Source organism: Phocoena sinus, chromosome 5 (assembly GCF_008692025.1).
Source record: "Phocoena sinus isolate mPhoSin1 chromosome 5, mPhoSin1.pri, whole genome shotgun sequence".
NCBI lineage: Eukaryota > Metazoa > Chordata > Mammalia > Artiodactyla > Phocoenidae > Phocoena > Phocoena sinus.
This window is the reverse complement of record NC_045767.1, coordinates 72,665,403-72,680,535: the sequence shown is the minus strand read 5'-3', so window position 1 is coordinate 72,680,535 and position 15,133 is coordinate 72,665,403. Positions and strand designations below refer to the sequence as shown.

Sequence of the window (15,133 nt, the reverse complement as noted above, 5' to 3'; positions counted from 1 at the left end):
TTTTCAGAAAAAGAGGGCCCCTTTGGAACCATGAGGATGTTTCTGCCAAGAATCCTAGCATAAAGAGTGCTGAGCAGTTAACTACATTTTTGAAACATGTGGTTTCTGTTTTTAAGCAGTCAAGCTCAGGTATCTTTTAATAATCATTTCAGATAGTATTTACTTTCAAGCAGATCTTTTAGTGTGATGTCAAAACTTCTGATAATGTTTAGCAAAAATTTGACATGTCTAAATTTTCAAAAGTTTTAGACAGGTTTTTTTACTTACTAGTGATAACAGATTTGTTCTGGTTGAAGAAAAATTGTTACTACTTAAAAATAAGAATGCCACTTTGACGCTCTGGGGTTCTTAGTTTGGTGTAAGACGGCATAATAAAATTACAATATAATTGTTTATTATGAAACAATTATGTTGAAGGAACATAGGTAGAGATGACAAACTCTTAAATTATTTTTTTATACTGGTTTGGGCTTTGATCTAAAATTTAACACATTCTGAAAATTATAGTAAAATGTATCTAAAACAGTGGTTCTTAGCTAGGGGTGATTTTGCTTCTCAGGACATTTTGCAATGTCTGGGGACATTTTTGTCACAATTAGGGGGCGCGGGGCAAGTGGTTAGTACTGGTGTCCACTTGGGTAGAGGCTAGGGATTCTGCTACACAGACACACACTACACAGGATAGCCCTCACAACAAAGAATTATCTGGCCAAAATGTCAGTAATGCTGGGGCTGAGAAACCCTGTTCTCAGGGATTATGTCCCTGGAGATTAGAATGAAGCGTCATCTAAAGTGCAGATGGAATTTAATGAAAAGAAAAAGCATTGACTTATGAAATATTAGTGCCCACCCAGTTTGCCAGGTATTGTGCTGGCACTGGGTTTAACCTGGTTATTAGCCTCTGATCCTAACCCCTATATATATCCTGAAAAACAAGCACTTACTTGTTTCCTTTGCTTTCACAGAAGGAATTCACTTGGAACATCATCTTAGCGAGGTTGCTCTGCAGACAGCACTTTCTTGTTCTTCTCGACACTATGCTGGGAGATCCTTTCAGATTTTCAGGGCCCTTAAGCAGCCTCTTTCGGCAACTACGCTTTCTGATGTTCTCTCCAGACTTGTAGAAACTGTAGGGGATCCAGGAGAAGATGCACAGGTAGTTCATTCATTTCTTTCAGCAAGTATCGAGCACGCCTTGTTGTCAAGGACTTATTGCCAAATGTAAATCATGGCAGGTAGAGCAAGATAATGGTTGTATAGAATTACTGATGTCGGATGTTAACAAGCAAAGAATTAAGAAACAAAGTTGTGTAATTAATGTTTAATAACACACTAATTGAATTAAATAGTGCCTATCAGAAACAGCTTTATCACACACACCTGGATATTATTCTGAGATGACCACAAGGTATAAGAGGAATTTGAAGTTAGATGTAAACTAGACCACTGAATTCCATTTGTTAAGATAAATTAAGTGAAATACTGCAGTAGAGAGCTTACATAGGTCTGTACAGACTCATGACTTTATTAACAGTGTTTTAGACACCGAGGATACAGTAATGAACAAGACAAAGTTCCTGGCATTCTGGAGCTCACATTTCATTGGGGAAACAAGCCTTTAATCCACCAATAAAGTATAATACAAGTTTACTTAGTGATGAATGCTGTGAAAATAATAAGGTAGAGTAACAGTTTAAAGAATGATGGGGGAGAGGATTTTTTACTTATTTATTTATTTTTTTATGATCATCTGACAAGAAGAGTTTTGAACACATGTTTAAATGAAGTGAGCCCTGTGATAATCTGGGGAAGAGGGCAGAGGGAAACAGGACTAACAAGTGCAAAGGGCCTGAGGCAGAAGCAACTGGCTTTTTAAAGGAACATCAGGGGAATTCCCTGGCGGTCCAGTGGTTAGGACTGACTCGGCACTTTCACTGCTGGGGCCCAGGGCTCAATCCCTGGTCAGGGAACTAACATCCTGCAAGCCTCATGGCTCAGCCAAAAATTAAAACAAAATAAAGGAACATCAAGCAAACCAATGTGGCTAGAACGTACTGGTTGGGGGCCTCCAGAGGCAGGAGATTGATGAGGTAAGCAGGTCCAGATCATGTGAGGCCAAGGAGGTTCTGGTGGGAGGTGGGAGTTTACTCTGAATTGATGGGAAACCACCCATTGGTTTTAAAAGGAAGGGATGGATATGACTTGCTTTTTTAAAAAACTCACTCTGGAGGCTAGGTGGAATCCTTAGGAAGGCAAGAGAGGTCAGTTAAGAGGCTCTTTGTAAGAGTCCAGGCCAAAATGATGATAGTTTGGATTATGGGGAGCTATGGAGGTAGAGAAAAGGAAGTCAGATTTAGGATTTATTTTTAAAGTAATATTTTCAAGATGCTGATGGATTCAATTTAGATGTGAGAGAAAGAAACAAGGATGGCTCCTAGGTTTCTGACCCAGGTAATTTTGGGTGACTCGTGTTGCCAGTACAATCAGTTTATACCATTAGTTTGATGCATTCTCATCCATGAGCAAGATCATGTTGCTCAAGAGTTTATCTTGTAATATTAATGTGGGGTTTATTCTATTTTGAAATCTCGTCAGGAAGTGCATTGCAGTTTCTTCTTTCCAGAGTATGATTAATTAAGATCTGCCCTTTTTTCTAGGGATTTGTGATTGAGCTTCTTCTCACGTTGGAATCTGCAATTGATACTTTGGCTGAAACCATGAAGCATTACGATCTTCTTTCTGCCCTTTCTCAGTAAGAACTGAAAAACTAGGCAACCGGTAGACTTGTATTTAGACCTTCAATAGCTAAATATGTGTAATACTATATTGTTCTAATATCGGCAGTGAGAGTACTACCCCTAAATTCAGATGGATTGCCGGTGGGAAAATGAACCTCAGACAGTGAGACGTGTGAAAGCTCACGGGGCTAGTATGCGGCAGTGCCGTTCCTCTGACACCCTAATCAGAGACCTTTCTCCTGTGCTACTCGGCTTCAGCCTCAGTGACAGGCTGTATTACTGCCACACTCAACATCCTCTTGTCACCCCAGCAGGCCAGGCTCCTCGGGACTCACACCTTCCACATACAGTTCCTTCTCCCTGGACCAGCCTCTCTTCGAACTTTGTCTTCCTTGCAAATCCCAAATTGATTTATCCTTCAAGTCCCGTCTTAATATCACCTCCTAGCTAAGAATTTCTAACTGCCCCAGGGGAATGCTAAGCATTCCATCCTTTGGGATCTCACAGTATTTTCTTAATATTTTCATAACAGCAACTAACAGGCTCTAATTTATCCATTTCCATGGACTTTAATATTTGTAGCATTTTGCATACTGCTGGCACACGTAGAAAGTATTCTGTAATTATTTTTTAATCAATGATAAGTAGATGTGAGGGAGAAGGAGAAATCAAAACTAAATTTTTGAGCTTGGTTCTTTTGGAAAGAATGTGAATTGACAGAAATAGGGACATCAGGACCTTTGAGGCTGGGGGTGAGACAAACGAGGCCTGCTTTGGACGTAATTTGTACTAAATCCCAGAGCTGAAAGTTACCAGCGATAACTATAGCAGAATTTTCGCTTCAAATCAAACCTCATCCAACCCAAAGTAGCCACAGTGGAAAAGATACTGTTGTACATTTTAATAGGGAGGAAAGAACTGAAATTGGGTTAAGCAAAGTCAGATATACTTAAAAATGATTTTTCCTGGTAACAGTTATTACCATTTTGCAGTGTGTTTTCAAGAGTACAATTAATGTAGCAAAAGAAGCGATTGTGCATGGATTCATCTTTTTTTTTTTCTTTCTTTTTTTTTTTTAAAGAACCTCATACCATGATCCTCTAATGGGAAACAAGTATGCAGCTAACAGGAAAAGCACTGGACAACTCAATCTAAGCACAAGTCCCATTAATAGTAGCAGTTATATGGGATACAGCAGTAATGCAAGAAGTAACTCTTTGAGGTTAAGTTTAATTGGTGACCGAAGAGGTGACCGGCGGCGGAGTAATACACTGGATATAATGGATGGACGGCTCAACCACAGCAGTAGCTTAGCGAGGACTCGAAGCCTTTCCTCCCTGAGAGAGAAAGCCGTGTATGATGTGCAGCCCACTACTGAGCCTGCCAGCTTGATGGCCACCATTTTTTGGATAGCAGCATCTTTATTAGAATCAGATTATGAATATGAATACCTCCTGGCTCTCAGACTTCTCAACAAACTGTTGATCCACCTGCCCTTGGAAAAATCAGAGAGTCGAGAGAAGATTGAAACCGTACAAAGCAAACTGAAGTGGAATAATTTCCCAGGCCTTCAGCAGCTCTTCCTTAAGGGTTTTACCTCAGTATCCACACAGGAAATGACAGTGCACCTCCTGAGTAAACTCATTGCTGTCTCCAAACACACGTTGGTGGATCCTTCCCAGTTGTCAGGTGATGTGACTAGAATTGCACCAACTCTTTGCTTTTTTTTTTTAATATAGTGAAATGTAAACTAATCGTTGGTTTTGAAATCTACTAATTTCTGCTTTTCCACAAACAGTTATGGTTTTCTTAATATGTGAGATAGCTTAAATTCTTTGGTAAAAGCAAAAAAAAAAAATTTTTTTTTTTAGAAGATCAAGTACTCCAGGAAATAAAAAGAAAATGGTTTTTGTGAACCATGAAAAAAAAAATCCTTTAATTTTTAAAATAATGTGCAATACAATTGGTTATTGTTTGCTTTTTTTTTTTTTGATAGGCTTTCCTCTTAACATCCTTTGCTTATTGCCTCACTTAATCCAGCATTTTGACAGCCCAACTCAGTTTTGCAAAGAAACAGCTAGTCGAATAGCAAAGGTAAGCAAATGTGATGCTGGAAGATAACACTTTAGGGAATTTTCTCTGGAGTTTATCTTAAGGGGGGAAGTCTCTTAAAGATCCTTTTACTGTCACTTCCTATCTAAATTTTTATTCTTTTATGCATATGAAGGAGTAATATAGTAATGATATGTTAGCTGCTCAAATGACAGTGAATAAAATTATTTGTTTAGAGTAGCTCTCCTCTGAGTCTGAATCTTTTTCTGCTGTTTCCCTACTTTATCCTCTGTCAGTTTCCAAGTCATTCATTCATTTGCCCCCCCAGATATGTACTGAGCACTGGATCAGGTGCTGGAAATACAGTGATAATCAGAGTAAATAGAATCGTTAGCCCTATGGGCCCTAGGGTGGCAGTGCAGTCAAGTAAGTAGGCAATCACCGTAGAGTCTGGTGACTTTGCAATGGGAGAACAAAATATTCTAGGGACACATAAAGCAAAAGTCTGCCTGGGGGAAGTCATATCTAAGCGGACTTGAAGGGCAAATAAGAGTAACCAAAATAAGGTCCCTGGATGAGAAACAAGAGCAGGGCTGAAAGTAGAAATTTTCCAGGCAGGAGAAATTGCATGTGCAAAGGCCCTGCAGAAGAAGAGGGCATAATGTATTTTTTGATTCTGAAAGTTCTCTCTCCCTTTGTTTGCCTTTTTCCTTCTAACATTCTCTTTATCTTCTCTCTCTGCTCCCTTCATTCTTTTTTCTTCCTTATTTGACTCTTTCCCTCCCATCATATATTTCTTAAACACGTATGTAGCTATTTTTAAATCATTTGTGAACATTTGTTTGAAAGCTTTATAGCTCTTAGTCTTAATTGTGAAAGAATATGATGTTGACATTTTATCTGTTTAGTAACTTCCTCTTAAGAACAATAAAGGGATCACAAATACCTTACCTTCGGCTTAAACTTAATTCTTAACTAATTTTATTTTATATATTTATTTTTTTTTGGTCACATTGAGTCTTGGAAAAAAGACGTTTCAGGCTGAAAATACAAACAGTTACAAGAAGGAGTTATAGGAATTTACAAGTAATATACATACAACAGGAAGTCAGGTGAACTGGAGGGAGTGTCTCAATAGTAATCTAAGTAAGATAACCTGGCTAAAGCACTGGGAGAAAAATCAGAGAAGTCTGCAACAGAAGGGAACAAGCAAGTAAATTTCTCTGGAAGAGCTTTTTATATAAGCAGTTTTTTTCAAACCTGAGATTCAGTTAGCAAGTAGCACAGCAGTAAAAGGAAGGAGCAAACTTCTAGAAAACCAAATAAAACACCCATCTCTCTATGGCCCACATTTCAATACTGTTAAGTGCAAATTTATCTCTGGGTGCCAATGGAGTGAAAAAAGACTACCAACCCAATTAATCACATACACAGTAACAAGAGGAAGAACATTTTCATTATCTGGATAGAAAATATTTAATAAGTGACAAGAAAATATTTAATAAAATTTGCTGTTGAATCCATCCTTATTTAAATTTCTAAATAGATATGGAGAAATGCTTAACCATTTTAAAAGCATGTATTTAAAAAGAAGAGCCATTATTATAGTTCATGGAGACATATCTTAGTGTTGAAAATGATGGTTTGTGCTAAAAAACCCAACAACATGTATTTGCATTAATGAGGTCTAAAAGTGATTTTTTAAATAATTTATTAAAATGACTTTCATTTTAATATTCTAATAACACACCATTAGGAAAATGTAAACAAAGATTTTATTTTTTTCTACATGAGGGGTAAGAAAGAAAATATAAGGAAAGAATGTATATTGGCTTATTTGGGGATTTTAAGAAAGTAAAAAGCATAAATCCCTTGATAAGGGAAGTAGAAGCATTTGAGATTGGCAGCTGAAGTGCCGAGTAATTTGCTAAGTGTTAGGTCAGGTGAGAAGCACAGCGTGACCAGAAGGCCATAGAAGGCCCTTGAGCTCCAAGCCTCTGCTGTCATGACTGAGGCAAAGCACAGGAAAGTCCCAAATACCTTTTATGTTTTTAAGAAATCAAGTATGTGGCTTGCTGATAGTCATAAACTGCTATTAAGTCTGTTTTCTTCCTGTTGAGCAGCACACAAAGGTTCCCTCTGTGGCCTTTCAGCAACCTGCAGGATGTGAACTAAATTGATTCCTTAATTGTTCTCTCACTTAAACTGTTGAGAATAATTTTCTGCCATTATGTGCTTCCTCATTATGCAAATATCACTCTTTCTACTGTTTGTGCCCTTGGAGAGCACAGAATTTCAAAATGAGGCAACACTTAGGACAAATATTGTCCTTTTTAGCTATTCATTATGGCAAAAATAGTATGCTAAAAAAGTTTGTTATAAAACATACTCTGTTTTGGCTCGTATTTTAACCTGGTAATTCCAAAGTTCCAAAATTAAATCTAAGCCATTTGCTTTACTATAAAATTACACAGCCTATTATTCCAAAGAACTTTCTTCTGTTTCAAAAAATAGGTTCTTAAAAAATCATTCTTTCAAGAAATATTCTTTAAGAATATAAGAATTCTATAGGAATGCCTTATCCTTCAGGGATAAGATTAGAATTTACTCTAAACTATAAAAATTTTTGCTGAAGGATAGCAAGTTTTGAAATTATAAAGTTATGTGGTTTTTTTAAAAATAGTGTGATAAATTATTATATTTTGAAATACGAATCAGAAATATCAAACAACTTTTCCTTTTTCTTCCTGGTGTCTGTTTTATGAGTAAAAGGCATGAAAACAGCTGCTTTTAATGATTTTATAAAATAACTTCCAAGGTACTGTATTAGTCTCTCTGCATAGTCTTGCATGCCTTCATATCTTGGGCCTACATTTGTTGATTCAGATTCTGTAGTACCGTGTCACGCAAAGTCTAGGAAGTCAGTACACTTTGTAGTAGCCTGTAAATGATTGGCCAAGGACCTTAAGAGCTTTAGGTGATTTCCTGAAGAGTAGCTTGACGTCCACACTGGAGATTGCCATTCACTGGAGATGCAGGACTCAAACGTTTTATCAGTCCTCCAATGAAGTCCTTTGACTGTATCACACAGGTTGAGGCTTCTGCAGTTGACTGCCCTAGTGAGATACCCTGGACAGCTTGAGACTAAAGCATTTCTTCTTTGGCGTAGCAGCTCCGAACCTCGCTGAGGATTCCCACGTTGAGCGGCACTGCCTGTTTAGTTATTTGTGCACTGAACCGTATACAGATTTTACAAAACAAAACTCTTTTTACGAAATGACACACAGGGTTTACAAAAACATTTGGGTTTTTACCAAAGACATTTTACATCAGACTGAAAAAAAGCCATACTATTTAACACCCACGGAAGTGCTTGACATATTAATCCTCTTCGTATGATCTAAGGCATTCTCTTAAGAATGCCTTGTGCTTTTTCCTCTTCCTCTTTTTAACTTCTCTACCATACAGAAATAAAATGCATTAACCCTTCAACATATATATCTAAATTGATGCATTAAATAAATACATTTAGTATAAAATCAAACTTAACTGTCTTTAAGTGAATGAAACTTTTGCTTGCTTTTTTAGGTTTGTGCAGAAGAAAAATGCCCAACACTTGTCAATCTGGCTCACATGATGAGTCTGTACAGTACGCACACGTACTCCAGAGACTGTTCTAACTGGATCAACGTAGTGTGTAGATACCTGCATGACTCCTTCTCAGATACTACATTTAGTCTTGTGACTTATCTTGCAGAGGTAAATTCACTCCCCCAAAAAAGGATTTTTCAACTGCTCTGTGGCAAAATTTTCAAATAGATTTTATTTCTAGAAGCAGCACTGATGCTAATTAATCTTCAAATTTTCTTTGAGAGTGAATATAGGTAACATCTTTTTTTGAAGAAAAATATAGGTAATACCTTTCAAGTAAGGAGGAAGTTTTTATAAAGGTTTTTTTTTTTTTTCATTTTCAGTGTTTATTTCCTCATTCACTGTCCTTAAGTGACATAGAGCTCATAATGATATAAACCTCACCTTTATTTCAAAAGGCAAATGGGTTTTTTCCTGGTCTTGATCCTAGGGAATGGTTATCTTTTTGTTTCTACAAAACCAGCTCTTGGCTTTGAGATCCTTTCTAGAATAGTAATGCAGCATGCAAAGTCATTTCTGCTGGGCAAGTTTTAATTTTGATTAAAACTATATTTTGATTAAAACTATATTTCCTTCCTAATGTAAAATATGATTTGGGGGGGAGTAAATAGAATTTTTAAATCTGGTGATAGAGCCGCATGAAAAGTCAATACAGTTCACCTTGAACAACGCAGGAGTTAAGGGTGCCAAGCCTCCACACGGTCAGATCCACATGTAACTTACAGTCAGCCCTCCACATCCGTGATTCAACCAACTGTGAGTCCTGTAGTGCTGTAGTATTTACTGCTGAAAAAAACCTACATATAAGTGGACCCATGCAGTTCAAACCTGTTATTCAAGGGTCGACTGTATTTATTTGTTGAAGAACTAACTTCGTGCCTAGAAAAGTAAATTATTGAGTAGAGAGCCACAAGGAGACCCTCAAAAGGAAGAAATTCCTAGTCACTAAAAATGTTTGTCAGTGATACCTTCCTTTTCAGAAAGTTGACCTCTGGCAGCTAAACCTAACACACTGTACAAACGTAAATTACTTGTACCTCAATAAACATTTTAAGTATTGCTCATAGCACTGGTTAACTTAGCTAAGTCACTGATGGTGAGCATCATAAAGTGCTCAGGACTGGTGTGGATTTTTAAGGTGCTGGTTTGGGTGGGTTTACTCCCATCGACTTTATATTTAGGTGAGCCAACAGCGTGAGCCCTCTGCCTGAGAGCTTCCTAAGCTGAATGAATGCGCATCGCTAGGTTTTCTTATACCTACACCTTTAGGACAAGAGCCAACATAAAGCCAGACCTCCTTAACTGGCTTTGAATTTAAGTGCCTTAGTCTAGCTTTCACTTTGGCGCCACCATAAAGTTCAACATTAAAGCAACACTAGCGCTCCCTGAAGACCCATCATGGGATTCTAAGGTCTGGCACTGGCACAATACAGCCTACTGGGTACCACATGTGGGCCGTGTAGTTCCAGTCTACAGAGAGAATGCTTTGTCTCCAGTGTTACTCTTACTAGTGTAAGTTATCCTTGTTTTATGATTATTAATAACTCTCAAATTATTACTAACAACAGTACTAAAATTAATTACACATATTTAAAACTACACATATATAATTTAATTGTCCTACAAACGCTATGAGGCAAGTGTTACCAGTTTTATTTTTAAAAATCAAGGCTCAGAGAAATAAGAAACTTATCCAAGATCACATAGGTGGTAAGTGGCTGGTGTGAATGGCTTGCGGGTAGTTAGTTATTCTTTGGTGACGGTGGTGTAGCGGTTTTTCTCTTAACCTAAAATAAATGGTGTTTAACTAAATTAGTTAAGGATATAAAAGGAAGCACTAAGATTAAGATGACAAGTAATCTATCTAGTTCTCCTTTCTGCAGCAAGGACAAGTAACAATAATAGACATTACCTTTTACCTTCATTATTCTCTGGATTTCTGATAACTCTAACCATGAACTCTTAGGTTAAATCTGTTATGGTTTTCAACATCACTAATGTAAATCCTGTGGAATTTTCTTTAACCTGATTAAAGTATACTTTTTAATATTACTTTCAGTTGTTAGAAAAAGGACTGTCCAGTATGCAGCAGTCGTTACTACAGATCATCTATAGTCTTTTGAGTCATATTGACCTCTCCGCTGCCCCAGTCAAGCAGTTTAATCTGGAGATCATAAAGATTATTGGAAAATATGTACAGGTAAGTGACCCCACATCTCATGTATAGAAGTGATCATCTCGAAACACCTTATAATCATAAAAAATTGGAAACACCTTAAGTGTCTAAGATAGGGGAAGTGGTTAGTTCATAAATCATGTTTTCAGGAATAGTTACAACATGAGAAAATGTTCTCAATGTGAGTGATGTCAAGCAGAATCCGAACGGTAGGATTGGCATGATTCCTGATTTTTATTTTTAATGATTACGTCCTCGAAAGTACATTTCAGGAATCACTGGAAGGAATGTACACAAATGGCAGCAGTCACTGTCTCTGGACAGTGTACTTTGTACCTTTCTGTTTTTAACCAAGTCCTACATAATGGAACAGATATTACTTTTAGAAACAGAAGAACTCTTTGAAGAGTCTGTATTTTAGAGTTGCTTTCTGGGTCTGGTAAAAAGTGCCAGATACTTAGAAAGTAGAAAATCAGACTTGGTTTAACTGTAAATGGCGACAAGTCAACTTGGTCTGTACTGAATTTCACTTTAGAACTATCTGTAAGAAAGGCCTTGACAAGCAGAGCAGTATTGTGGATACAACTGACCAAACAGAGCAAACTCTTTGAGAGCCTTAACAGATTAATACTTTGTGTTTCTACTCCAGTGATACTTGTATTCACTAAAGCAAAATTTACAAATGGAAATACTCAGCTGCAATGAGTTTGTGTTCTAGTCCATATCTGAAAGTCACACAACTGTATCAAAATGTTTTTCAGTATTTTTATTGGGTAATCTGGGTTATTTTTTAGATTCCCTGGAAAATCAGAGATTGCAGATATTAAAAAAAAAACATAGGTTTCTTTGGTAACCCTGTGTATCTTCTCTATTTTTATCTCTTAAGGAGCAAGGCTTCACCACTCAACAATTATATTTTTTTTCCTAAAGCACTTTTCTCCTTTTTTTCCTTAAGGCTTAAAGAAGTTAACTCATCAGATATTTGCTGGATCACCCGCAGAAATACATAGCACATTGAATTACTAATATATGAAACATAGATACATTTCTTTTGTTCAGAACCACAAGCTTATATGCCCACTGGGCCAGCAAGTAACCATAAGAGGGCATAGATTTACGACTAAGGGAACTGCACATTCCTCATCTAAAAGGAACAGCACGACTAAGAATGGTTGCCATGTTGGAGTACAGGTCCACTGTGGCCAGAACTTCTAGTTTTTCTTTTCTAATTTATAAAGAGAAGCTCAAAATCTGGGTTTTTCTTTAAAATTGCCTAATTTTAAAATGTCTCAAATTTCTTTTTATTTTTAAATTATTTTATTTTATTTTTAATTTATTTATGTTTTGGCTGTGTTGGGTCTTTGCTGCGCATGGGCTTTCTCTAGTTGCAGCAAGAGGGGGCTACTCTTCGTTGCAGTGCACAGGCTTCTCATTGCAGTGGCTTCTTTTGTTGCGGAGCACGGACTCTAGACGCATGGGCTTTGGTAGTTGTGGCTCGCGGGCTCTAGAGCACAGGCTCAGTAGTTGTGGCACACAGGCTTAGTTGCTCCGCGGCATGTGGAATCTTCCTGGACTGGGGCTCGAACCCATTTCCCCTGCACTGGCAGGCGGATTCTTAACCACTGCGCCACCAGGGAAGTCCTTAAATTTATTTTTAAATGTTGGGTAAACCAAGGTTATATTTAGCTGACAGGTCATCCCAGTTAGTGACTTCTGCTTTATTCAAATATTAAACATTTTACATACATGTAAATGATAATCTTTTACATTTAGAACAGAAGTACCAATATAATTTATGGAAACATCTCTGAAGAGATTTTAGCATTTTGCAATGCCCAGAGCTCCTAATTATTTCCATAAGGAAAAAATGATGATGATTTTTACATAGTCTAACTTTGTTAAAGATAAACTGTTTTCTACGATGATGTGCTTAAAATGTCACGGTGTCATGTGGACATTTTTTAAAATTTTTATTTATTTTATTTATTTATTTTTGGCTGTGTTGGGTCTTCGTTACTGTGCGTGGGCTTTCTCTAGTTGCAGCGAGCGGGAGCTACTCTTTGTTGCAGTGCGCGTGCTTCTCATTGCGGTGGCTTTACTTGTCGTGGAGCACAGGCTCTAGGTGTGCGGGCTTCGGTAGTTGTGGCACGTGGGCTCAGTAGTTGTGGCTCGCGGGCTTCAGTGATTGTGGTGCACAGGCTCAGTAGTGTGGCTCACGGGCTGTAGAGCACAGGCTCAGTAGTCACAGGCTTAGTTGCTCTGCGGCATGTGGGATCTTCCTGGACCAGGGCATGAACCTGTGTCCCCTGCATTGGCAGGCGAATTCTTAACCACTGTGCCACCAGGGAAGCCTCATGTAGACATTTTTAATTACTAGTAATATTTTGTGCTTTAGATGTCTTCATATCAAGATGTTATTAGCTAAATTGGATAATTCAGTTCTGCCAAAGATTTTTCACTTCCTTTTTTAAGTAGTATTTTCCCTGTCTCAGAACTGCCAACTGTGAAACAATATGTATAATACAAGGTTGAAGTTTGATTTTGGTACCACAAGAAAGAAAAAAAGTCATTCTTATATGATTTTCAGTAGGCAGTAAAAAAAAAGTTCTAAATTTTTAATTAGACATTAATTCCTCTCCATATATACGTCTGTCATATAAATCATTCCTAAATTATATTGGCAGAAATATACAAAACTAAAAGCAGAAGAATAACTCGAAAACATAGCCACCATATATAGGGGGAAAAGTTCACACTATACAGCTCAGGAATCACTGAGAGCATCGTTTTAGCACAGCACTTATGCTTATTATTCGGGGCTTGGGTCATTAAGAAAAATCTAAAATTTATTTAGTATTTTAATATTTTTATGTCTAAAAAGTATGCGTCAAAAATTGTTTATCTCCAAGAATTAAAACATTTAAAGTTTTAGAGTCTTAAAGCCATATACTTCATTCATCTAGAAAGTTCACATATATATACAACCCCTTTGTTTACCCCCAACTGCCAGATTACTGTATTAGACTTTCTCAACCAATAATATTTATAAAGCACTTATTGGGAAAAATGCAAAATATTCTGAGCTGGTAGCATTATTATATGTACAATATCTCATAAATTTAACGGTACAAATAATAACTTATTTTCTTTCCTTTTGTAACTCAGACCCTCTGTTAGGTACCTCAAGGTAAAAATGAATAATTTACAAGGAGTTTTTGTAGAAATAATATTTTCATTGTCTACAGTGTATACTAAGTTTTTGTTCTTAGTTAAATATGTATTTGTCTATTATTTTTTGAAACCAGAGTCCTTATTGGAAGGAAGCCCTTAACATCTTAAAACTGGTGGTGTCTCGCTCGGCAAGCCTTGTTGTGCCCAACGATATCCCCAGGACCTACGGAGGAGATACAGGTTCTCCTGAAATATCCTTCACTAAAATTTTTAATAACGTCTCTAAGGAGTTGCCTGGGAAGACCTTAGATTTTCATTTTGATATATCTGAGGTAAGATGCTCAGAGATTGATAAAGGTGCTCTATTAGAAATTTTCATTTCTTCATTTATTCATTCTGTCATTCAACAAGCATTGATTGAGCTCATACTCAGCAGTAGATGCTGTGACAGGTGTCATGAAAATGGGGTGGGAGTGGGGAGAAGGCTACTCTCAGGGGAGAAGGCCTATAGCCTCTTGGGGAGATAGGCAAATAAGCATTGTGATAAGTGCTTTGGCTGGAAGTAGGTTCGAAGTTCTATAGGAATATATAGCATGTACATCTAACCTGATCTGAGCTGAGTGTTGAGAGATAAGTAACCCTAGACAGGTATATATGGAAGTCTGGGGAGGGGGGAGTAATCCAAGAAAAAGCAGCATGTGTGAATGAAGGCTTGTAAGTGTGAGAAAGCACGGCGCTCTGGAAACTTCCAGCCAGTTACTGTGGCCTACCCTGAGCACGGAGTACAGAGGATGGAGGTATAGAGTGGGATGAGAGAGGAAGCTGAAGGCATAGGGAGCCGCGAGGTCACCGGCATCTTGTCTGACGAGATGGTTTTCTCTTGAAGCAGTAGACGCTCTTAAAGGATTTTTAGCTGGAATAGGAAATATTAGGATTTGCATTTTAGGAAGATCACTCTGGCAACAGGATAGAAAACGGACCAGGGAGGAGCGGGGTGGAAATTTTTAAGGAATCTGTTAGAGTAATTTGGGTAAAAGATAATGTTGGACTGTGTCCCTAGGCAACTGCAGAGGAAACAAAGAGGGAAGGGATGGTTTTCAAAAGTCTGAGGAAGTAATTGATGGGGTTTGATGGGAAGGAGAGGAGGTGCTAAGTAAGGAACAGACAAGGACATTTGCTGTGACAACTTGGTGAGTGTTGGTACCTTTCAAAGGGGATGGAAATGCAGGGAGAACAGGTATTAGCAGGGAAGGAGGGCGTGGTGAGCTCAGTCTCGGGTATACTGGCTCTGAAGAGACCAAAAAACATACCGACGGAGGTGCTGATTACCTAAAGAGATCTGAAG

The 15,133-nt window shown here is 37.7% G+C and overlaps 1 protein-coding gene across 8 annotated transcripts in view; it reads left to right on the top strand.

Annotated features, from left to right (window-relative positions):
* FRYL (FRY like transcription coactivator) overlaps positions 1 to 15,133 on the top strand; it is a 246,337-nt gene that overhangs the window by 196,975 nt on the left and 34,229 nt on the right. For all 8 annotated transcript variants that reach the window (XM_032632199.1, XM_032632198.1, XM_032632203.1 and 5 more), the window contains 8 exons: positions 8 to 129; positions 966 to 1,156; positions 2,658 to 2,752; positions 3,820 to 4,427; positions 4,735 to 4,832; positions 8,379 to 8,549; positions 10,501 to 10,641; positions 13,923 to 14,120. In XM_032632199.1, the coding sequence (XP_032488090.1) occupies positions 8 to 129; positions 966 to 1,156; positions 2,658 to 2,752; positions 3,820 to 4,427; positions 4,735 to 4,832; positions 8,379 to 8,549; positions 10,501 to 10,641; positions 13,923 to 14,120 (1,624 nt within the window). The remainder of the gene's footprint in view (positions 1 to 7; positions 130 to 965; positions 1,157 to 2,657; positions 2,753 to 3,819; positions 4,428 to 4,734; positions 4,833 to 8,378; positions 8,550 to 10,500; positions 10,642 to 13,922; positions 14,121 to 15,133) is intronic.